Source organism: Nymphalis io, chromosome 1 (genome assembly GCF_905147045.1).
Source record: "Nymphalis io chromosome 1, ilAglIoxx1.1, whole genome shotgun sequence".
In the NCBI taxonomy this organism is placed as follows: domain Eukaryota; kingdom Metazoa; phylum Arthropoda; class Insecta; order Lepidoptera; family Nymphalidae; genus Nymphalis; species Nymphalis io.
The window spans coordinates 2,508,599-2,535,043 of NC_065888.1; the positions used below are offsets into that span (position 1 = coordinate 2,508,599).

A 26,445-nucleotide genomic window follows, 5' to 3' on the forward strand; every position below is an offset into this window, starting at 1 on the left:
TATCATTCTGTAAATCAGCAAGATGAATCCTGATGAGATGATATTGATTATTGAGAATTATGATGAGAAATGATAATTATCCACCTAATTTATTTAACTCCACAATATACTATCCTAAATATAAATGGTTAAAAGTACTGTTGCTCTGTATGAACGTATAGCCATACTGTTAATTGCTGACATTAAATAAATATTTAAGTAAAATATAGTTTGTATATCTGCATTTCAAAGTGGTAATAATTTTACATTTAATCTTAAAAAATAATTGTGTAAAATATATATTTTTTTATATCTATGTGTGCAAACCCTATTCTAACACAAGTGTAAAGTCAAAAAAGACAACTTTCATATTTAATTGACGTGATATAATTGGTCAAGATTCTTGAATTATCTATGATTTTCATTATGGATTCGTGAAAAATTGTCGTCTTGAATGTCGAAACTTTGGAAGTAAAATTAAAATGTATAGTATTTAAATAGTGTTGTATTATAAAAAAAGATATATTAATCGAGAGCTGTTGGTAATGCGTAATAGTGCATTTATTAGCAAATCGCATGGAATACGTAAACCTTAGGTCCTTTTGTATTTACTCCTTCTTCGTTTGGATTATATATAACATTATACAATCTTACATATAAAAATGGATATTATGGGTATGTTCTCTGACTTCGTCTCATTGTCATAAATCATTGTAAAAGTTGGAATAATAAATATAATATAAAATATAATAAAATAAATATATGTGATATTTATTTTTTAATGGAGAAAGTTTTAATAAAATCTATGGCATATTTAGATAGTGTTTTACTTACCATTTTCTCTCGTCCAGTAATTGATGGCTTTGGGTGAAGCCTCCACGTGGCACTGTAAAGTGACATCGGTGCCGGTTGGTGCGCCTACCAGCTGGTTCGGCACTTGCACTAGAGGGTGGACTGCAAATAATAATTCTAATTATATTTTTTTAATATAGTAAGTAACCATGTTCAATCTGCGTTAGGTTAGTTAGCTTATCTAATATCTTGTGCCCAATGTTCATGCCAGATGAATACAAAAAAAAAGATATTATAAATATTTATATAATTGATCGAAATATATAAATAAATTAAATTGAAGTGTCTTCTGCGATTTCAAAATAACTGCCTCTGTGTTTAACTTAATATGGCTATTTGCGAGTTACAAAAACCGAAACAATCATTTTTTTTATTTTTGTCTGGTCGTTCGGAGTAATCTACAAAACGTCTAAATATTACTAATACAAAATAATAATAAATGAATTATTATAAGGCGAATTCCAAGGCGCTAATTACGATAGCGAAGCAACAGATTTGCTAGTATAAATATATATCTTCTATGTAATTTATATTATAACTTTTTGATATTACAAAGATTATAATGATTATAATTCATCTCGTGCTTTACGGTGAAGGAAAACATCGTGAGGAAACCTGCATGTGTCTAATTTCACTGAAGTTCTGCCACATGTGAATTCTACCAACCCGCATTGGAGCAGCGTGGTGGAATAAGCTCCCAACCTTCTCCTCAAAAAGGGGAGAGGAGGCCTTTAGCCCAGCAGTGGGATATTCACAGGCTGTTACGGTGGATATTACAAAAATTAGTGTATGAACGTAACGTGAAGCATACAAGACAAACCTGACACGTCGTTGACTATTTCAAACGCGTCGAATATAATTTATCTTTCTTTATTTTTATTTAATATTTATAATAAATAGGTGGGCTGGCAAACGGGCCACTTGATGGTAAATGATCAGCAATGTTGACGTTGTAAGAATTAATCATCCCAACTTAAACTCCATGATGCTACTGAAAATTTATTGACAGCCAATAATTTGTTAGCCAGACAAGGCATTGTAAGCTAGCCACTAGACCAATTAGTAAAACGATAAGATGTGATCGGCTTGTTGATTAGCGTTGCAAAAACCAGCTGTTACTTTAGTACATTATTAGATGATGATGTTTCATGACAATTCATAAGGAAAATCATGTAACTAAAATATCATGTTAATACAAAGGCGAGAAAATTATTGTTAGTTGCTGTCAATTCATGTTGTATAAATTTTTTTCGCAAATCATTTTTAATTTACAAAAGAGACACAGCTTAACACTTTAGTAAAATACAATAAAGAATATAAATTAAAAAACTTTCATACCACAAACGCTTTCTGCTATTTCAATTTTGAGTATATGAAATAGCTATTTTACAGTAGCCGACTAGCGGTTTGCGATGATGTATACTTACCGCAACACACATTCAACGTTTTCGCGCGTACAATTTTCATATTTAAATGGTGTATATTAAGGTTTGTTATGCAATGAAGGGAATTGACAGATTGCATGCGTAGTGCAGTGTTGTAAATACACATACGTATATTGCAGTTTAACCTACATTTATGTTTACACAACTTTTCATTTATTTGCATCAGTGTTTGTGTTGCTGGCTAGATACAGCTTTTTGCATTTCACAGTTGAAATAATCTGTGTTTATAGACTTAGTATTTATTTAATTTCGCATATTACATTTTTAATACAAGAATTTATAGTTATTTGGGGTATGAAAAAAAAGTGTTTATTTTATAGTATTGAAAATATAACTCATAGTATGCTAAAATAGTTATGAATATATATTTATATTAATTTAAATAAATTACTTTGTTATTAGTAATACTTGTATACTATGGACACAGATTTGCATATGCAGTGCCTCACTCAGATAAGACTAGGAGCCAAGACAATAAATAAAGAATCTTCTATATGTTTCTTAAACTTCTTTCGTGAACTATTATATTGTACTAATAATGATTATAAATTAAACGGCATATTTTTGTATTTAGAATCTAACATTTAAACAATTTGAAAAATATATATAAAAAAGAGTTTTTTTCATTTATTAAAAGACGACAATGCAATAGTGCATTCCTGCCCCCAGCATATTTGCTCAGTACGCCTCGCTTCGCCACTTCGGGGCAAAATTCTGCAGTTGTCAGGTGTTTATTCCAGAACCTTACCTAGTATCGGTATTCCCTTTTATTTAAAAAACTTTATACTAAAAATAATTTAAACGCTTTAAGTATATTATTCAACTGAAATCCGATGCATTTGATCCTAACATTGCCATTTCTTGCTTAAACCTTCGATTTTCATAAACTTATAATGTATAAAAAAATATTCAATGGATATTTTATGACTTACTAATATAGTTAATCAGAAGTTTGTACGTAAAATTTACATTACATTACATTACGGCCTTACTTATAAACTTAACGAGTGCTTAGTCAAACAATTATGTTTCTTAATTTTTTGAATGTCAAATCAATAATGACAGAAAGAGATCTAAATATAAGAAATGCAAAAGTAAGTTAGTTTGTTACGCTCATTATGAAATATTGCATACACGTTGTCAGAGGTACTGAAAGGACAAAGAGTGACTAAAAGCGTTCGGAAATTATTTTGTATATAAACAGTCTGACGGGTTTTGTTAGTTAAGCATATTATAAATAGATTAATATAATAACTAAAACTGTTCTCAGGATTTCTTATTATTCCACGTATAAAACAAAAACGCGGGAAAAGCTGTGAAGCAGAGTCAGTGTCAAATATGACAATGGACATTTTAATTAGAGTAATATAGTTTTCAAATGTTACTCGGTCTGTTTTCCGTCGTCGCTTCGCCACTTCGCGGTAAATTTTCATTGCGTTTGTCAGGTGTTTGCTCATAGTATTAGCCCAGGACCGGCTTCCTGGATTGTGTTTTCGTCGGACTAACCGTTTGTTCGCAAATTAAACTGGTGTTCTCGTTGTTTTTACATCTTATAAATTACTTCGAATATAATAATGTGAATTAGTAAGGTAATGAGAAAATTGTTTTCATATAATTTACGAGTCAAAAATAGAATAAGATATTTTCTCAAAACTTGGAAGTTATTTTGAAACATAAGTTTTCAACTTTACTTGGTAACGAGCTCACGTTACAATCAAAATCAAAATTTATATTCATATCTTAAAAACAATTATATTATAGTAATACTTTTAGCAAAATAATGTGATGTTCAACTATTTTCCGCCCACAGCTTTTTCCGTTCTTTGCGGCTTGGGGGGTTTTAGGTACCAAATGTCCTCTGTATTCCAGACAACATGTATGCAAAAATTGATGATGATCGGTGGATATGTTAAGACGTGAAAGCCTAACAAACAAACAAAAACACTGGCATTTATAATATTATTAAGGATAATAGGGATTTTGTTTTTATCAACAGGAATAGTATAAGACTGGAAAGGCTTGGAGTTCGTGTACCAGGTTTGATACATGTAAATATAGCAGTTTCCTCTGATAATTGCAGGTTTCCTTACGATGTTTTTCTTTAGTACTTAGCACGAGATTAATTATTACCATAAATTGAGCACATAGTGATAGAGCACGTGTTATATCTACTGGACTGTTTCGGCGTGTTTATATTAGGATAATTATCGCCACGATTTTTTTGTCACGTTTACTTTTCTATACTCAAAGATATAGTTATTTTATAAATAATAAATAAATAAATATTGTTGTGTCAAAATCAAAATATTCTCTATTTAAAACTATTAGGCTCATAAAGTTATTTTGAATTGATAGTTCGGAATAAAGATGTAGTTTTTTAATTCAAGAAGAATCGGTAAGAAGGTTTACTCCACCAATTGACATAATAAAACTTATGTTAATTAAATATAATACTCACGTAATAGTTACCTTATTTGAATAATATAATAATAAAAATGTTTATAAACCTTTCGATATTTCTTTAAATCTCTTAAGAGTGAATTAAGGAAAGAATTTTCCCTATCCGCTTTACATTGCAGCTTATTTGCGGTTATTCTCTTTGACCGTCGTTATGATCCTTTGGACGGTTTTTACGACTTCAAGTGGCCAATTTAGCGAACAAAATCTGAACGATTATTTTTGTTCTAATTAATAACTCGAAGGGCCGATAAGGATGCCTTTTGCTTGTTAAATAAATCGAAATATTGAATTGAGAAATGTAATTTCAACGCGATGGTTATAGATTCGAATTTTCGATATAGGTTTTATATAAAAATTCAAAACAAGTTTTAACAGAGTTGATTAAGAAATTTTCGAACGTATAAGTAGCTTAGGATTCTCCGCAGCAATCAAAAGTTACGGGAGTTTTCTCGAGAAGGATTCCGCGCGGAATTCTTGAAGTGACAGTTTGATTAACAGAGCGGCGCACACGCTAAGCCATTTTCGGATCTCGGTGTTTTGTAGTCAGCACTAGGTTGAGATTTTATCGAGATTTCTTGCTAGGTTAACGAAAACGTATTTGTTGGTTTGAGCGCATTTCCTTACTGAAATTTACAGTTACAAAGCGCATTGTTCTTATTTTATCGAAAACATAAAACATCTACGCTTTTGCAATTGTAAAACAAACAATCGTTTTGATATATTAGTATAAAAAATCTTGAGGATAATATCGTCGTCTGTAAACATCGTTATAAATCCACATAAATAACGGAGAATACTGCAGAGCTTATAATCTTCAAGAAAACGTTTGTTTTAGATTAAACCAAGAGACTCGTGGTAATTGATTACAATTTGTTCACTTCGCTGGAGCGTTTCTTTTCTCTAAACTCATTTACCTGCCGTCTTGAAGGCTCCAGTGAATCAACTAAAAGAAACTCACCGCGTTACGAGGCACTTACTGTTACAAATGAATTGCTTCACTCCTACCGGTCCAAAAAGTGTTTTTTATGTTCCCGTAGGGCGGCCGCAGGTCCGCGATAGGCCGTTATCATTCGTTTTCGGGGAAGGAAATTTAAATTAAATATTTGAGAGCGTTAATTTTGTCTCCTCATCGAGCGAACACGACGCATTCTTTGCGAAGTAATTAAACTGAGTGAAAGGGTTCCTGGCTGTAGTTTGTTTGTTCGGCTGAAATTGCGTTTCCTATGAAGTGAATTTCTCTTAGTTGTCACTAAGAGAAGCACGCTTTTATTTGTTTTATAGATACGAGTTTAAAGTGCCATACCACTAAACGTTGTTTTGTTAATGATACTTGCATTGTCTTTGTGCGAGTTTTGTTCGTACTATTTTAAGATTTAATTTACTAATTATGTTTTAATGATGCTTTTGTAATCGGTTAAAATGTTTTGTAGTTTGGAAAATGAAAGTGAGAATTGTTTTATTAAAAATAAATATTACTTCTAATAATTTTGGACATAATTTGCGTTTTATTTATTAATGAAATAGTATAGCCAATTTCTACATATTAAGTAAAAAATATTTAACTTAGAAACTTGTATTCTTTTAACTATGATTGACGATTTTTGAAAAAAATTTGCAACAAAGATGTAATCATATATTGAGTGACAAGATTTTAAAGTCGTACATGGATCATTGTTTAGTTAAATCATGAATTATAAAAATAATTGAAAATGATTGCAGCTAACATAGTGTATTCATTTTTATATTCAATAAATGAATACGATATATTTTTAACATATGTATGCTAATAAACAAGTATGTACACACGGCAGTCCAATCAGTCGAGTGTTTACATCGGTACTGCCAATAACTGAATGCAAATACCTACCGGACAACGCTCGTCCGCAGTAGCTAAAGCCTCGAAAAACTTTTACACATATTGAACTAAAACCGAAAGTGGACAGAACCAATTCATGAATTTAGAACAGTTAATTAACGGTGAAAAGTATGCCAGCGGTTAATTGAATTAAATGAATGACCAAAGTTTAGATTTTTGGTTTCAATTACAAGTTCAGCATGTGTTTGAATTTTATATAACGGTTTTGAAAATGGAATAAAAAAAGCTGTTACATACCTTTGTTTATTTTGTAAAACGAACAATGTAAAACAATTGATAACAAAATGTGTTTGATTTAGAATACAAAATACGTTTATAATTAAGCCGGCATGGTTCCATTTCAAGCAATATATATTGTCGTTTCGCGTTATATTTCTGTCCCAAAACTTATTGGGTATCTTAATAATTCAAATTGTCTCGCTGTTGACGCACTCGTGAGACTTCAATGCATGTATGATCGAACGCTTTGTTGAAATTAATATAAGAAATTCATGAATTTCATAAACAATGATGGATCGCTGTACTGGACGCTTCTGATAATATTTTTAAGGGATATCCTTTGATTGAATTATATATTTTTTATAATATACGAACTCTGGCATCAATGCTAGCAGTATTTCCCCTTTGAATCGCAAATCCAATCCTCTGTGCGAAGAAGTTACCCTTCTGTCGTACGATTTAATTAATAAAAATATATATTTTAATATTATTCTTTTTAATATCTGCATTTACAATAAAGAATCGTTCTCATGTTTGCTTAAGCAAAATAATTTTTATAAAACGCTTAGAATTAAAAATACTAAACAGTCTATTTTCTTAACTCTCAGCGAGAATATTAAAATCTACTGGACGCATTCATTATGAAATATTTGAGTAGCTTAAGATTAGTTTTATGAAAAATTATTTTAAGCTAGAAATAAATATTATGACATACTAGCTTTTGTCCGCTGCTTTGCTTGCGTAAGAGAGGGGCGAAGTGAGGTACATTATGTATTTTTTGATACCCTTAATAACTTGTATGTAAAATATCATAAAAGTGTTACAAGCAAACTAATAAACAGACTCATTTTTGCATTTATAATATTTTGACGGTGAGTACTTATGCAGTCTAGGATTAAGTGCGATTGCCTAGAAAATCTGCTTAGTCATTCCTGCTGCTGCTTTGAACACCACCGAATTGTTATGCCACCACCGAATTGTTATACTTACACGCCATTTTTTAGTGTTTATTATAAAATGAGATGAATCAAAGTATGATGAACTAGATGTACACGAAAATTGGTAGTTTTTTTTCAAACAATCAAAACATATATTGTTAAAATTGTAAAAGCCGTTAATTATTTTTTTATGTAGCATCTAACTTAAATAATGTTTAATAGTTGCTTTGGTATATTATAAAAAAATATTTTGGAAAAGTATCAAAATAAAAAAAAAATTACGCACTCAAAAACATCATTGATTCGGGAAACTTCTTGTCAAAGACTGAAAATACAGTATTAGTTAAATAAAAATACTTCAAAATAAATAATAAAGAAATAGTAAGCGTGCTCTGAAATAGTTGTATTTGAAATAACAAAAGCGTAGGACGTCCGAGATAATTAGTAGCGGGCAATTGTATTTTTATATTGAATTACTAATAGAAAAATAGGGTAAGGTCATATTTGTCCTATTTTTTGTATTGTTCTCATCTCACTATTTACCAAAATGAGTGAGATGAGAACAATACAAAAATTTAGATACAAGATACAATTTAACCAAATATATTCAATGGACATTCAGTGTACTGCGCGCGCGTATGTGTACGTTTATGTATGTATTTTTGAGTGCGTGTGTGTGTTTTATGTGAATACTTTGGAAATAGAGATTAAACCTCAATGATACCCGTGTGAAGTCGAGTTGAGTTGTTATCCGTTGAAATTAACGAAGTTTCTCATTGCGAAATGTGCATTTGATTAACTTTTTAACTGCAAATTAAAAGCGTGCAATTGTATATTATTTCATTTTCACAGTGGTTCAATGAATGAAAAGTTATGTAGGGACGAAATATTAATTTATTTTAGTGCTCAACTACCCGAAGAGAATGCATTTATCATTTGTTTTCATACGACTGAAATTTTTGTTACTTTATGAGAGGCTTAAAATAATTATTTCAATTGTCGTTGAAATCATTGTTAATGTGTTTATTCGATTTAAAACAAGTATGATTTGAATGACTTTTATGACTAGGTAATTTCTCAATACTTATCGTTTTAAATTTCTTATACATTAAATTATTTCATTGCGCTACATAATATTTATTTAAATAACGGCCGACACAAGTGAAAATAATAGGTAAATTATGTATCTTTTCTGAACCGGTGGTAGTCTCTAGTTTGACTATCAATAAGTAAGTACAGTACAGTAAAACAGTAACAGCCTGTGAATGTCCCACTGCTGGGCTAAGGCCTCCTCTCCCTTTTTGAGGAGAAGGTTTGGAGCTTATTCCACCACGCTACTCCAATGCGGGTTGGTGGAATACACATGTGGCAGAATTTCAGTGAAATTAGACACAAGCAGGTTTCCTCACGATGTTTTCCTTCACCGTCAAGCACGAGATGAATTATTATCACAAATTAAGAACGTAAAAATTCAGTGGTGCTTGCCCGGGTTTGAACCCACGATCATCGGTTAAGATTCACGCGTTCTTACCACTGGGCCATCTCGGCTTTATAAGTAAGTAGTTAATATTAAAATAAAGTATTTTGATTTTGTAGACGATTTTAAGCGAAGGAGTAAATATACGTAAACAACTTTGACCTTGAATTGACATTACTTTTAATTGGTCGAGATCGATATGTAATATATAGATAACTTGTAGTTATTTATGGATTCGTAAAAATAGCATCGCCAATGCGCCATCGACTTTGGAAACTAATATAAGTCCCTTGTGCCTGTTATGCTGGCTCACGCCCTTCAAACCGAAACAAAAGAATACTACCTACCACCAACCAGTATAAATGCTGCTATTTTATACATATCTTTTAAAATATTTGAGTGAGACTTTTGTTATTATTTATTCTTCCTGAATAGGCAGATTTGTTAATTTTATGTACGACGGTTTTGAGGTACTTAGTATATTTTACTTATATGGCTCAGTAAAACGAGAATAGATGTTGATGATTTGATGGTATATTTGCGACTGATTTTTAAACGTAAAGGACATCGATTTTTTTAAATTAATACTAACATTATCAGAAATAAGCTAGCATAGTAACCTTAATTATATAATACGTTAAATAAGGTTTTGTTGTTTTTGTATAATAATTACTCTATTAAATTTCACTTAAATTTCGAATAAATATTTTAATTATTCATAATATAAAAACACTTTCAACCGTTCATGTAAATCAACCACAAATTATTCATGCACTTTATCAGTTTTAAATATAACTCACATAATATAACAGCTCAGTCTTGAGTTAAAAACAATCTCACACAGAACTGATATTTTAACTTTAGCTTTAACGAAAATTTTAGGTTGTTTGATTTAAAACAATAAAATATGCGTCTATTTTAGTTTGGCGAAAGTGCCATCTATACGATGGCTATGACTGTCTCCAAATAGATTTTCAGTCGACATTCGCTCATTCTTTTAGAGATATGTCTAGATATTTGAAGATCTAGTGACATAGTTTGTCATTAATTACATTCAACTCATTTTTTAAAAAAATACTAAAATAATATATAGTTTTCAATGTTCAAATATTAATTATAAAGATCTATTTTAATAGATACAAATTTGTTTGTTTGAATGCGCTTATTTCAGGATCTATCAGAACAATATAAAAGTAACCTTTGGTTGTTATATAAACCATTCGTCTGAGGCAGCTGATTCTACCCACAATATAATATAATAAACGTCAATATAAATTTTATTACAATTTATGTAAACTGTATTCAATCCTGCGTTATCTCTCGTCATAAAGAATATTCAACAAAGTGATATTCAATAGCAGTACTAAACACGTCGGCTAGGAACGAGCCTGATCCGTTTCAGATGCGAGGCACGCATCGAAGATGTTACGTGATAACACGAAAATCACCCAATTGCTTACGTGTTTGAGACGCCGGGCCCAGCAGTTCCCGACATCCCGACCAACCGAGCATTGAATAACTCTGTTATAAATTAGCCTTCGAGGTAGTCTGATAAGTGAGTTCGCGACGTAGCTTTTTGCTCATTGGTACTAGAGGCAGGTGAGTGGATTTTATCGTTGGATGAATTGATTCATGTTCGGAATTCTTAATGTCTTCTGATTCGTTTTTTCTTACAAATATTATATTAGAAGTAGCGTTGAGTTTATGAGGACGACAGCTTTTGAATATATTGTTAGTAACAAAAAATAAAAGAAATAATCGTTTATATTTGTCAAAGTTGGTTTAAAGTAATGTAAATTTTTGAATAAATGTGTTTCGGCTTCAATAGTAGGTGTGACTCTGGCTGTGGTATAAGCATAATTATATTAACGGTGCAACTATTTTTTTTTTAATTTAAATTAGACTGCTTAAAAAGCCACGATATAAGAAGTGATTGATAAATGACCAACATGATGGTAAGTAGTCATCATCGCACGTCTGTTTGCTCGTATAACATATTTCTATAATAAACTAAAGATGAGTTTTATTCAAAGCATCCTATAATTCTTCTCACTTACTAGGCGCCTTATTTTATAATGAATACGAGAATTGGTTAGAATACGAGAATCTAAACCGATGTTTCCGAGTTCCAACCCGGGCGATTATCGTTGATATTTCATGTGCTCAATTTATAATTAATCTGCTGTTCCTCAGTTAAGTAAAACATTGTGAGGGAACCTGCATATATGTAGCTGATGAAAATCTGCCACGTGTAATCACAAGCCCGCATTATGGTGGAGTAAGCTCCAAACCTTCTCCTCGAAAAGAAAAACTGGTCTTAGCCCAACAGTGGGTCATTTATACGCTAATAATTTTTATATATTATGATACTTACAATGCACGTGTAGCATGATTCTCTTGCTAACTGAAGGCGGAACGCCGTTGGCTGCGATGCACAAATAAGCTCCCATTTCTGACCTTGTCACTTTAGTTAGATTAACTATCTCACCCTCTAGTGACATCACTGTTGAAAGAAAAAAGAATTAAAAAGGTTTATCAGATTTAAGTTAAAATATTACTTAGTGGTAGGGTAGGCCTTTGTACGTTTGGGTAGGTACCATCCACTCATCAGATAATCTGCCTCACAGTAGCAGTACTTAGTATTGTTGTATTGCAGATGTAAGGGACGGTTAATATTTCATGCACTACCAATGTCTATGGGCAGGGTGACCACTTACCACCTACTCATTTAGAGCTAAATTAAACATAACGAAAATTAAATTTATATATGTTATATAAATTTAATTTTGCAATTCTGATTTAAGAAAGAACTTTTCAGAAAAGAAAATTTAAGATATTATTTCATGCTATCATTTTTAGTAGAATAGTTTTAGCAGTGTTTGTATTATAATTTCCACTTTACAAGCAATGTATTGGTACGTTTGTATGTGTGGGTCAAATCTTGTACCCGAATTCTAAACCAGTTCCATTTAACTAATTGGACTAAAATGTTGTACATATTTTCTGTGATGGTAGCAATACAATATTAAACACAACAAAGTAACGCTTACTGGACTAAAAAAAATAATTCCTATTATTCAAAGACCAACCTATTCCTGCTCGACAAATGACTATTTCTTTTCAATTAAAATAATGATGATGATATAAAAATTGGAAAAATTATTGGAATATGGGAAAAATTTAGAAGGAATGTTACTATAATTGTATATTATATATATATTGTTTTTATTTTCATATTCTTTGGCAATAACTATTGCATTGTTTGTCGTGATAACGGGTTCAAGCCCAGGCGCACCACTTGATTTATATGTGCTATGCTATGCATACGCTTAATGTGTTTATAATTATGTGTTTATAATTCATCTCATACGCAGTGATAAATGAAAACATCGTATGGAAGCCTGGATTTGTTTAATTTCACTGCAATTCTGGCACACATGTACCCACCGTCCCGCATTGGACCAGCGTGTAGACATACACAAAAGAACCACACCGAATTATTGTATAAAAATATATATTGGTACTAAATTATAGTAATTTGTGTATATCAATAAACCAATATACTTTATTCAATTTTTCTTACAGTCTCTTTTAAAGCGTTATTTTTCAAGATTTCATTTTTAATGTAAATTAAAATTAAATGGTTACCGATTCGGAATTTAGATTCTATCTTGAGAAACTGGCAAGAAGCTTTATTCTTAATCAAACTAATTTGAATTGTTTTGACTTCGTTCGGGTATTTTTTAAAAGCTTTTATTGTTTTTTTTTTTAAATTGTTATATATAAATAAATATTATAATACAATAATTATCGAGCCAAACGATATTTCCGCTTGTACTGAGCTCGAACACTACTTCTCCCCTCGCCGTATTTTTACTCATGCGGTTATTAAAATATGTCAAATAGTTTTCGTCCTAATCACGAGGTGTAAAAAGTTTCAATGGGAAAGTGCGAATGTAAAATTTAATCTATTTACATACATATATCGACTTATAAACGTTGCTTAGCGAGTGATTAGTTAAGCAATGCTGTGCAATAAACACAGAAAGAGAGAAATCAGTGTTTAAAGATTAAGAATTACATTATTGTTAAAATTTAAAATATTCATCTTCTAGTTCGACAATTTTCTCTTCGAATGCCTTGATATAATAGGCCACAACTTAAACACTATGCAATATGTAAATATACTAAATAGCTAGTTAGTTTTGGATGAATTCGGTAAAAAAAAAAACAAAAAAAATCGAAAACATTATGTAAATAATCACTAGCTGGAATAATATGCATATTAATTCCAAAATACAAAACAAATATTTGTACATCGTCGTGTAGTGCTTACTTTACATTTCACCAAAAAGTCCCTGAAAACACTTCCAAACGCCAAAGTAGACAGGCTTTGATAAACAAGTGCGGTTAGTGGTTTGTACTCAAGCTGTTTTCCTGACACCTTGCTCAAATGGCAACGAAGTACGTTTACAGGCATTATTCAAACAAGAGGATAAAAAGAGGGGCAATATTTTTCGAAGGAGCTGAAGGGAGTGATGGTTTAAAGTGTAGAGCTCTCGGTCGACCGGCGTGCCATGCTTCGTTAGCAAACAATAGTAGTCCAATGCTCACATGGAGTCGTTAATGATTCAAGTTTTTTTTTTATTTGTGTGATTTATTATTAAAAATGTCATTCAAATATCATCACTAGCGCTATATAGGCTTCGCTGGCGTCATATTTCGGAATTGCTAAATACTCATTTTCATTGATTTTTCTTCATAAAATTTCAAAAAATCTTTCATTACTGCTAACCTTCTATGTGAAAGAAATTCGTGTGAAAATTATAATATAGCTAGCCCCAGTAGTTTGTTGTTATATCAGTCAGTTATTCATTTCTATATATAAACATATATATTTACAATATTCTCGTTTTCGTCTGTGTACTTAGCATGTAATCAGACTTTAGTTTTGAAAACTATTATTTGTTACGAAGCCCCGCATGACAACTTTGAATTTAAGTAATATACTTCGAGGTTATTCTTTTGATGTAACATGACACATTTGTAATTATTATTTGACAAATTTGACCACTGATATAATAATTATTTTTTGGAATCAGTCTGGGATAAAAAATATAAAAAGTTTGCTGCTCCATGAAATTCTTGTTCTGTCTTCGAGACGGGTCGTTAAATAAACTTGGCCTGTCGATGTGTCACAAGTCAAGTGACGCTCAAACCCTTCGGACACGAAGTGCGGAGTGTTTCTTTAGACAACACGATTCTTACGACATTCTTATCAACTTGAATGAAACTTTTCACTTAATATTAAACGATATTTACAGCCATAACATTATGTTTACAAATTATAAATTTGATCTTTAATGTTAGGAATTTTTCTTACATTAAACTTTCCTATTACTTAATTATTAATTATACGCCGATGGAATAAATAATTTAAATCTACAAGGAAAATGGAAAAGCAACATTCACCGATTCATCCAACCTTGGAAGTTTAATTTGAAATTACATATATTATGTTGCATTTAATTATTGTTAAGATATAAAAACGTAAGTAGTATATATGAGCTGAGATGGCTTAGTGGTTAGAAAACATTAATCTTAACCGAAGATAGCGGGTTCAAATTGATTTGTTTAAAATTCAATTCTTGCTCGGCTTTGAAAGAAAACATCGCGAGGAAACTTGCATGTTTTAATGAAATTTTGCCATATGTGTTTCCATCAATACGCATTTGAAGCTATGAACAGAGCCTTTTGCCCAACAATGAAATATTTACTTCTTTTACTTTTATATTTGAAAAAAGTCAAGTAAATGATGCAAATTACAATAAGTTAAGTCATACCTACAAGTGGATATATTTATTATTATATATTTATTATTACGTAGAATTGCAAGCAAATTAAAAAAATAAGTTTGTACACTACGCATGATATAAAGAATGATATCTATACGTATATATAAATCCTAATATTCATTTATTTTCTTACTTTACAAACTGAAGTGGTATTTTGTAAGAACTCGAACCGACCTGATTATGGTCCATATAATATGTCGATGCAAGAATTTTGAAATGTTATAATGGTCAATGTCGAATGTCTGTTCCTGACATTTCACGACATTTTTATGCGGTGAGTTTCGAGTTTGTTCTTACAAAATAGCTCTATGTAACTGTACATGTACTGTAACATGGCTATTTAAAATGGCTTACAAGCCTTCTTGATTAAGTAAATTTAATTATTTTACAATGGTTATTAATATAATAAATGTAAAAGTGAGTTTGTTTGTTACTCATTCACGTCTTAACTACACAACCGATCATGAAATTGCATACACGTTGTCAGGGTAACAGAAAAGGACAAAGGATACCCAGCACTTCCCCTCTCCTTCACACGCGGGTGGAAACTAGTTTCTTATAATGCTATCTTATAGTCAGGATCTCGAAGTAATGAAAATCCGGAACTGACAAAGAAGAAGGATGGGGTTTTAATGTCAATAACTTCAAACAACTTCAGGAATCAACAAGTTGGCAGTGTCTGCCTAAAGCTGTTGGTTTAGTGTAGAATTAGCGTCGCATGAGCGATGGCATAGACAGTACTTGCATTTGCGTAACGTACTTGTACACATATTTCCTACGCAGTTGGCTTGCCCAGAAATCGTTCACGATCACATTATATAATCTTAACAAGTTTTGGTTCAGTAACGTTCCGTTCAATTTATTACAACATTATATATTATTACTAAATGTTAAATGTAATATTAGGTCCTTACATATGAAATTAGCGTTATGTCGTACTGACCACTTTGATCTGAAATATCTCCTCTTTGGTTAAGAATTCCAAATTCAAATTTATAAATTCATTTAGCTGGTACATTTGAGTTTTGAAAACAATCATTCATTTTTTCCTCATAATATTTTTCTTTGGCGTCGCTTATTACCGCAAAATGGAAAACATGAAATATCGGTTTATTTACGAGTACGAGTTCTACCGTGGCACCAGTGCTGCAGAAACAGCTTGAAGGATTAATGATGTATACGGCGCTGTGTCGCAAAAGAAAGCACGGTACGTTTTTGGTTTCAAAGTTTTCGTTCTGGAAATTTCGACCTTCAGAACCAACCCCGTGGACGGCCGGAGACTAAAGTGGAAAATGAAGAATTAAAGGCTATTGTGGAAGCGGATCCATCACAAAGCACTTTAGAGATAGCTACAGGTTTCGGGATAAGTGACAAAACTGTACTAATCCACTTGAAGCAAATCGGGAAAGTAAAAAAACTCGAACGATGGTTATCTCATGAATTGAGTGAATCGAACTTGCAAAGACGCGTCGACTGCTGTGTTACTTTGCACAACCGACACAATAATGAAGGGATTTTAAATCGAATCATTACTTGTGATGAAAAGTGGATACTGTACGATAATCGGAAGCACTCGATAGTCGCAATGGCTGAACCCTGGAGACGCAGGCAATTCCTGCCCTAAACGAAAATTGACTCAGAAAAAGTTACTTGTGAGTGTTTTGTGGACTAGCGCCGGTGTCATTCACTACAGCTTTATAAAATCTGGCCAAACGATTACGGCACATATCTATTGTCAGCAACTGCAAACCATGAAGGAAGAACTAGCTGTTAAACAACCGAGATTGGTCAATCGCTCTAGGCCACTGATGCTTCACGACAACGCAAGACCACACACTGCACAACAAACAACCACTAAGTTAGATGAGCTACAATTGGAATGTCTGTGACATCCACCGTACTCCCCAAACCTTGCTCCAACAGATTACCATTTTTTCCGGAATTTGGACAACTTCTTACAAAAAAATTCAACTCCGATGCGGCAGTCCAAACCGCCTTCAAAGAGTTTATTGATTCTCGCCCCCATGTTTTTTTTAGTAAAGGGACCAATGAACTACATGTGAGATGGCAAAAGTGCATAGATAACAAAGGTGCATACTTTGATTAATTAAATATATTGTACAAAAAAAAAAAATGACTTCATATTCCTCCCGTACAAAACACCAATTTCATATGTAAGGACCTAATATTCGACTTAACCTATTGTATGGCTATTTCATGTGTTACGTGTTCTTAATATCAAGATTGAATATATAATTAGTCACATATCATTCGTTCATAACTTTTAGACGTAGATGAAAGCGTTAAATGCAAAGATGAAGAAGTTCATTTGAATCAGTCTCAGACTAAGTTTCCACCATTCATTCGCTTATCTGCATAATTTGTTGTAGAACATGAAACGAATAGGCACGCGACACGCCGTTGTCACCAGAACATGTTTTATGTGAAACAATAAGGGACAAATTTTGAATTATATTCCATTGTTGGCAGACAAAGTCATTGTCATTACAATTATTACCTACCGCCTAATGTTTGTAAATTTAAATAGAGAGGTACATCGTAATAAATAAGGACCTTAAATATGTCAAGCCAGTTGGCTTTGTATCATAACTCCGAAGTACAAATAATGTATTTTAAATCTATAACAAGTTATAAGTGATTTATACAGCCATACTTTCTCCGTAACTTTATAGCATAACAAATTCGAAAGTGCCGCTCGGCATCGTTGAAAAACTATATTTGTCGTGTCGGACACCCCTCGAAGTTTCCTCATTGGAATATTCTGTAAAATAACGTTGGCCCACGTAATGGATAGCCAGTATTGTTTTCTGCTCAGATTTATGGAGGTAACTTGTAACGGCTTCTTTAATTAGACTTCTTCACTCAAATTGATGATTGTTGCTGACGTTAGTTAATTTAAAACCGTTCGAGAAAGTTTGCACTGATCCGCCATTATGAAGTATCTTCGAGATACACAAATTATAATTTGTTTGAAAGCGACTATATTAAAGATATATTAACATTGAAATTACATCATAATACAACGTTTTGATGTAGAAACATTTCTTATAGGAACGAATTAGAATTCTCTAACCTAAGCAGTTGTATAGCCGTGCTCATTGCTCTGTAGAAGTCATTACCGGTGGTACTTTGTTAGCTTAATGAATTGACTGATGGCAGAAGGAGGTCTGAACAGTGGTGGGGTTAAGTAGGAGCTGGCGATTAATCACCCTGTCGGTACAGTTTCCAATTGCCACTCGTCACGAATTCCCCTCAGTAGTATGGTATAATTAAGAAACTTCTTGTATAGATAATATTGATTTCCATGTGATTTATTCGATAAATTTTGTAATCTGGGAACGAAGTTGATAAAGACTGGTGTTTGTAATGTATAAAATAATACTTGTAAGTTATTTTCGTAATAGAATCAGCTTGATTTAATATAATAAAAATAGTACTTATTGCGACATGTACATTAATGTAATCTTTATTTTTGTTTATTAAGTAAAATGTATGTATATTTTTAAAAATGTACAGGAATTTATTTTAACGGTTGGTTGAAAACGTCCTACATTTTAGATCCATTAAGTTCTTTACTAAGCAGTATTGGATAAAGGTAAGTTAAGTTACTATTAATACCTCAAGTTAGACTATGTTACATAAAATTGATTCTTTGTGCATTTTATCATTTCTTACATGTTCCATTATTTTAACGTAAATTGTTTTTCTACAACATCAATTTCTAAACAACTATTTCCAATTCTTGTAAATTTGTTTAGACGAATTTTATTTTACAGGTTGTAGAGCTTTGTGCAAGCTCGCCTGGGTAGGTACCACCCACTCATCAGATATTCTACAACAAAACAGCAGTACTTGGTATTGTTATGTTCCGGTTTGAAGGGTGAGTGAGCAAGTGTCATTACAGGCACATGGGACATAACATCTTAGTTCCCAAGGCTGGTGGCATATTGGCGATGTAAGCGATGGTTAACATTTCTTACAATGCCAATGTCTATGTGCGTTGGTGACCCTTTAACATCAGGTAGCCAATTTGCTCGTCCGCCTACCTAGTCTATAAAACAAGAATGTAGCTCTTCTGTACTGATCTGGATCTGACCAAGGACTTTGAATCATTCTAGTCCATCCCTATTTTGTTAGACCTTGGATATTATTTCCACCAATCAGAACATTGCCATTTTAATATCTACAAAAGTCATATCAAATATAAATACATTTTTAAGTAATCAAATTAAAACGGTATATAAATTACTATTTGTTTCGGCAGATCCTTATTTGGCCAAGTGCAGAGATGAGTAGGTGAGTAATTATTCCCAGGCGGTAAGAGATTGTAATCCAACGGCATTAGAAAGGGCGGTGTGAATGGTAATAGGAGCTCCCCGAGGTGCTGTGGTCTGATTTACTGCTAAGATTCAATAGTGAATATTTTATGAGTTGATTTATTCGAGGCTCATTTCTTAAACTTCTTCACTGTTTAATAATAAGTTCTCCGTTTTATATACGTCAGTAGTTTTTATATTTGGTTTTCTATAACAATGTATGATAACAAATGCTAAGTAAAGGTGCAAGAGAATGTATGATTGAGTTCTAAATATTATCATAAATATAGAATAATTAGAATTAACTCTACCCAAGTAGGTTCTTACAGGCACATACTCTTAAAGGTCATTAAATAAATTTAAAGCTATCACTGATTCGGATAATATTCTACCATGAAAACCGTCAAGAAATTAAGTTATTTGGTAAACTTCAATATATACTCTACTTCCTCCATCCTGAAGCAATCCTGTAATGACTTTACGAAGCCGGATGTTAGAGTTATAAGTGTAAACATGAATGGTTCTTAGTTCAACTTGAATTGTCACAAGTAAGTATCAATTAAATATGTCTTCTTAGTATGTCCTTGTTACTAAATCCGTGTGCAGCTTTTTTATCTCTTCTGGATACTCTAGAAACTTAAACATAATAAGCTTGATATTATAACAAAGGGAGTCTGAAATAATAAAACAGAATTCCTTATCCGGATTAACCAACTTAATATATGCATAGAGACTCGTGTGTTGAGGGTCAAGCTCTCTCATGTTAGTTGTAGGATAGTAGACTCTAGACTATAATCCACGCATTTTCATGTTTTAATTAAGCAATACTTATGGATCGTCGATCAATATGACATTTTTTATTCATATTTATTTATTTCTTAAGAACCTCAATATAAGCTCCAAACATTTCCTTTATAGAGAAAAGGGCCTTTGATCAGCTGTTAATATTAAATTATTACTCTACTGATGTTTTTAGGAGATAAGTTATGTTTTTTTCTTCCGGCTTCACGAAAAAGGTATTTCTTTGATTTAAATAGAACTATCATATTGTAAGGGCTTATAATTTCAGCAAGGCCTTAAGAGTAGTATGTTTATTTGTGGCATATTTTTTGAGTAATAGTTTATTAAGTCAGCGAAGAGAGAATTATCGCTCAATTCCGTCGTTCCAAGCGAACGTTGCCAAAACTATGACAGGAACGAATATATGCAAACTTTGTATTGAAATTTGTAGCTTTTTGAAATGACTATGGAATTGTTCTTCTTGTCGTATATTTTTATATTTTATAGATAAAGTTACAGTAACCATTGTTACGTTAAACATAAAAAAAATGACTCAGTTTTCAATAATATCATAAAAAGGACTAAAAGACAACAAATAGGTTTTATATTATGTACTACAAAAGTGTCTGAAGATCAACATATCCACATATGTATAACCAATTGCTTTTTGAACGGAACAACCTTACTTATAAACATTATTTAGCGAGTTAAACAGTAACGTGTTTTCTTCGTTCGAATGTCAAATCAATAATGACAGATAGAGATAAATCAGTGTAGCTTTAAACAACCTTAAGCAACGTTATAAGAAGGTCGTAAGCGATTAAATTGACTACATTCAAATTTATTTAGTTTGTTAAGAATATAATTTATATAAGTAAATAAAATGACATATTTTTTTTAAGTTTGCTACTCGGGTAAGTAAGAATAAATAGAAATAGTTGTCTGTACAGTAAAGTATATAAAAATAGATTTAAAGATATGATATCGATTTCTGTATAACATTTATTATATTCTACAACATATTAAGTGACAGTGTCCGGTTTGATCTCAACCTTGCCCTTGAAAGTTAATTTTAGTAGTTAGTTAGTCTATTAATAGCAGAAGCTTAAAAAGAGAGGTACATGATTTTTTTATATACACATAAAACATTAAAACATAAACAAATACAACCACTAAACTATTGATAACGATCTTTATAAATATATATTTCCTTTGGGTACCTTATTAATAATGGCGAAACACGCAAACGTTTAGTCATAAAATTTGCATGATATTCAAGACCTATAAATTTTATGTTATTTTATGATTTATTTTAAATAGACCGAGTTTATTTCCTGTTTTCATTATATTTTTCTATTGGAAATTTATTGAGTAACGATTATATGTAATAAAAGGTGATTAAAATAATTTAGTCATCATCGTCATTGCCCTATCCCATTTAAGTGTAGTTTATTAATGGTAGTGTGTTATCTTTTTGTACATCAGGCAGATTTTAACAGCTATCCGCATTTTTACGCTATGGGATGTGGAAAAAGTGATTGTTCCACATCTTACCTTTGCGTGTGAAATGGGGAATCAAAACGCTTCAAATGGGTGGAATTGATTTCTTTTCACTGGTGGTAGGGCTTTGTGCAAGCTCGTTTGGCCTACCCAAACGAGCTTGCACCCACTCATCATATTCTACCGCAAAATAGCAGTACTTGGTATTGTTGTGTTCCGTTTTGAAGGGCGAATGAGCCAGTGTAATTACAGGTACAAGGGGCATAACATCTTTGTTCCCAAGGTTGGCAATGATGGTTAATGTTTCTTTCAATGCCAATGTCTATGGGCGGTGGTAACCAATTACCACCAGGTAGCCAATTTGCTCGTCCGCCTACGTATTCTATAAAAAAATACTATCAACAACTTCCTATTTGGTTGGATATATTGAGATATTCTGTAAAAACTTAACAACGTGTACTATATACTGACAAGCACTCTACATGTAAAGTTCAAAGCAATGTACTTGTAAATTATACGCTACCTTTGGTTTTGCCTTGTGGACCGCCTCTTGATATTAAATCCCCGCCATCTTCTCGCCTCCAAACAATTTTAGGGGGTGGATATCCTCGTGCTTTGCACACAAGTTTAGCTGAGCCCCCTTCTGGTACCATCATATCTCCAGACGTCTCTTCGTATATTATGTCTGGTGGAATCACCACTTCTAAAAATGCTGTCTGTAAAATAATTATCGGTAAATAAACCATAATATCATTCATCGTCTATGACTTCAAGTCTTCTCAGACTAATAGTGCGGTCAAAACTATGTACGATACTCGTCACCGGATGCCGACAAGCGTGTCCTCAAAGCATTTTGTGTATTAGCTAGGGAATTAGGTAACACATTCAATATAATATATATTAGTATAAATATAATCTTGAAAGTTTTGATTGCTTTAGTAAGATGAGTTCTTCAATTATTATTTTATTATTAACGTTTAATTAATTTATTTGTCACTAGTTTGTCTTCGTGACACTCACTCATGATTTTTTTTTAAATAGCGAAATATGGTGGATTTGGACATAAGTATATAAGCTTCTGTCCTCATCCAGATTCCGGTTTAATCGATGAGTGATGGTGTAACAAACATACTGACAGTTATTTTTACATTTATAATAATGTTATATAATATAAATTACATGGATAATATATAGCAAAAATTGCATTAATCCAAAGATATAAAATTAGTGACTTAGAGATGATTTTTTTATTGATTTATGGCGCAGCGGTTACTGTAATTGGTTTCTGAGCTAAGGGTTGCGAGATTGGGGAAGTTTGGATAGTTGTATTTCGGACAGGGGTCCGTGCAGTTGACGATGATTGTCAGGATTTTTGTTTTTAATATAATAAATATTTTTTTTTAATTTAAATAATAGCTAAAAAATTGATAGATAATGTGTTTTATTTCCACATCGAAAATAGCATCTATTCAAAACTTAACTTTTTATTAATCAAATCTTTGTATTAATAAAAAAAAATATTTTATTAATTAATTACGTTAATTTTGACAAAAGAGAACGATTAACACTACAAAAAAACAAAAGCAAGATATGCTTTTGTTTTCGTGTTGCAACAAGAAAAATATATAGTGTCAACGAATAATTAACAGTATATTATTTTTGTAATTACCATAAATTCTAATATTTATAAAACTTGTATAAATAAAAACACAGATTTATATAGTGTTATAAATACGTACACGATATTTTTTTCATATAGTTTATGAATTTATTGATAATGAAAGTTATTGAATATATAATAACTGATATATTGTTACCTGCATTTTCATTGGGTCTGTGTTTACTTGACACATGTACTGCCCTCTGTCCTCTCTCTTCACACCGCGAATGATCAAAGTCCACGTATTGTAGTCGTTGTGTGTTACACTCAGACGTGCATTGTTCGTGATCACATGTTCGTGTATTGCCAAAATCGCCTTTGTATCCGCTTTGATCCATGCAACCTGTCTCGAGGAGTTACAAAGCTACTCTTCAGATATGAATGAAATACTTCCGCAGTCATTTTATCTAACCATCGTTTCAGGGATAGAGAAAAAAAAATATAACCCGTCCCGATTATCTCTGATGAAGAACGTTAGCGGTTGTAAAAAACGTAAGCGATGAAGACTTTTATAGCGAACAAGTCTAATTACAAGCGAATACTTCCCAAGAGGCAGTCATGACAACGATCCTCGAGCGCCGGCAACACTATCTTGTTGCGAGCGCCTCGCAAAATGCTCTCGGAATTTTTAATTACATTTTCGTCTGGTCGCCGCTATGAGGCGTACTGCGGGCGTACTGTGAAAACGCCCTCGTTTCGCCCGCTTTACCGAAAGCGTCGACATCGCAATAGAAGCTAATTTCCTGCATAGCGCGTAACAAAAAAGAAATAAATGTCCACGAAAATATGGCGTTACAGATACATTTTGTTGGACGTGGAGCTCAATTTTATATTATTTAAGAAATGTTCGTCATAGAACTATTTTGTTTGATATAGAAACTCTTTGAAAGGACTGGTTTAACTGTAATGGGAGTCGTGTTTATTTGATATTCTATGATATTTTATATATTAAAGTGCAAGGAAGAGTGCTCTACAATAGGTGCTATATAGAAAGTTGACTACACAATCTTAAAACACTGAGTGCATTTCATCAATCACTAATCTGTGCACTTCACTAAGGTTGTGGCTACTTCTTAACTTATCAATAGTGCTAAAAGAAAAAGGTAACTTAAAAATACATTTTATGCTGAACTAAATAAAAATTAATGGGAAGTCTTTCAACCCTTTTATAAGAATTATTAAATTATATAACTGACTTAATTTAACTTCAAAAGGTTGGAAAGACGAGAATATTTTGATGCAATTTTTGAAAACATTTAAAGTAAAATTAAATTATTTCGCCGACAGTTATATTTTAAGACAAATATAAAGAAAGAATCGCGTTAAACATGAATAAAAAAAAAAAAATCTATATATAACCTAACGTAATATTTTTTCACATTTTATGTCGTAATGGATTAAGTTATAAAATCAATATGATAATATTTGTTTTGGAAAATTGCATCAACCATTTAACAAAATAAATAAAATATTAAAAAAAAAAAACATTGAATATATTTTTTAGTATTTACCGGCTTCCAAACTCATCCATACCAGCGGTGCATATCGAAGTCATGTCGTTTGTTTTTTTTATTTTGAAATGTGTGTTTTTGTATGGAAATAAACCATTTACGAACTGTAATATATGTATGTTCCTGTTTATTTAACCCTTTCCTATAGCTTTGATTATTTAAATAGTTATATAAAGATTATGTCCATATTTCTAATAATTTTTTTTTAATATTAATAATATAGATAATATATTTCTTAATTCTGAAGAAGATCACTTACTTTCTTATCCAACATCGATATTAATGTTTGATTATCAGTACAGTTTTTGTCTTTGGGGAATCCCTCGTATTACCTGTGATTGTAATTACAGTATCGCTGAGCAAACGAATGTATCGATGTCTATAAGACTTCGGATATCTGACCTGTTCCTTAGATACTCGTACTTACTCGGTCTCAAGAAGTCACTTGGGAGTCGATCTAAATGAGACCTTGTTCGCATATTCATTCAAAAGATTAACACTGACTTGATGTGTTTTATTTGTAAAATTAATAATTAATTTATAAAAAAAGCACATTTTCGAGTTACAGTTACTTTTTTTTTTAATTAGGCTTAGATACGCTTACTGGCCACGATGATGCAGTTTAGATTATAGTTTGTCGTGGAAGTAATTTGCGTAATTGAAAACAATCATTTCATTAAACTTTTTACCTTTGTAAAGGTCTCGTTAAAATAGATAAATATTAATTCGAGTAATTCAACAATAAGATAACAACTGTAGATTAACTGTGGGGACAGTTGAGAGCACTGCCTCTCGAAATGATTGAACGGGGACTAAGGGGGTTTGTCCTGGCTTTATTTTAATTTCGTAAAGTGACTGTTTTGCAAGGTCTCCTTGCCTAAATGGAATAGCCTCGTAGTGGATTAGCGGTTTCGCTTTGCAAATTAATTGATACCTGAATGCATACTACATTTCCGCTTGTTTGATGGCTTTCGAAGCGTATTACATTTAGCGTTTATTCATTTATAGTTCGCTCGATGTTTTGCTTTTTTATTTTATTATAAATTATTTATTACTTTGATTTTTATATAAATATTATCCAAATATTTAAATGATAATAATTAATTGGATGTATAGGGCATATTTAAATGAAATTTTTTACGAGGAAGGGGACAGTGCTATCGAATTTGAATATGCATGCTTCAAAACTCGCATGTTATCGACTTAGCAAAGTTTGTGCATAATTATGGAACCCAAGAATACGTATATGTCATTCGAGTCCTTTAATATTCTTGAGTTTTTATTCTATGTGCAGGTGTAGGTGTCTGTGCAAAATGTGCTTTGTATTACTAGCTATGCTACAGTGAAATAACTGTGCAATCCATTTCAAGTGTTACTCTATGCTAGATAGAGACAGTTTCTATTAGGTGAGTTATAGAGGTGCACTGAAGATTGTGTGCTAAGAAGTGTGGAAGTAAGTGCAGAAGACTATTCTGTTGAGGTCTATAATTAAAGCCTTAATTGATTTTCCGCGAATGTCGAACATTTTTAATTTTGCCAATTTATATAAAACCTCA

The 26,445-nt window shown here is 31.9% G+C and overlaps 1 protein-coding gene across 2 annotated transcripts in view; it reads right to left on the bottom strand.

Moving 5' to 3' along the window:
- The window catches only part of LOC126771961 (lachesin-like), a 77,846-nt gene that overhangs the window by 9,544 nt on the left and 41,857 nt on the right, over nt 1–26,445 (bottom strand). For both annotated transcript variants that reach the window (XM_050492167.1, XM_050492158.1), the window contains exons 3-6: nt 23,536–23,721; nt 22,242–22,434; nt 11,621–11,749; nt 814–933 (exon numbers count right to left, since the gene is read on the bottom strand). In XM_050492167.1, the coding sequence (XP_050348124.1) occupies nt 814–933; nt 11,621–11,749; nt 22,242–22,434; nt 23,536–23,721 (628 nt within the window). The remainder of the gene's footprint in view (nt 1–813; nt 934–11,620; nt 11,750–22,241; nt 22,435–23,535; nt 23,722–26,445) is intronic.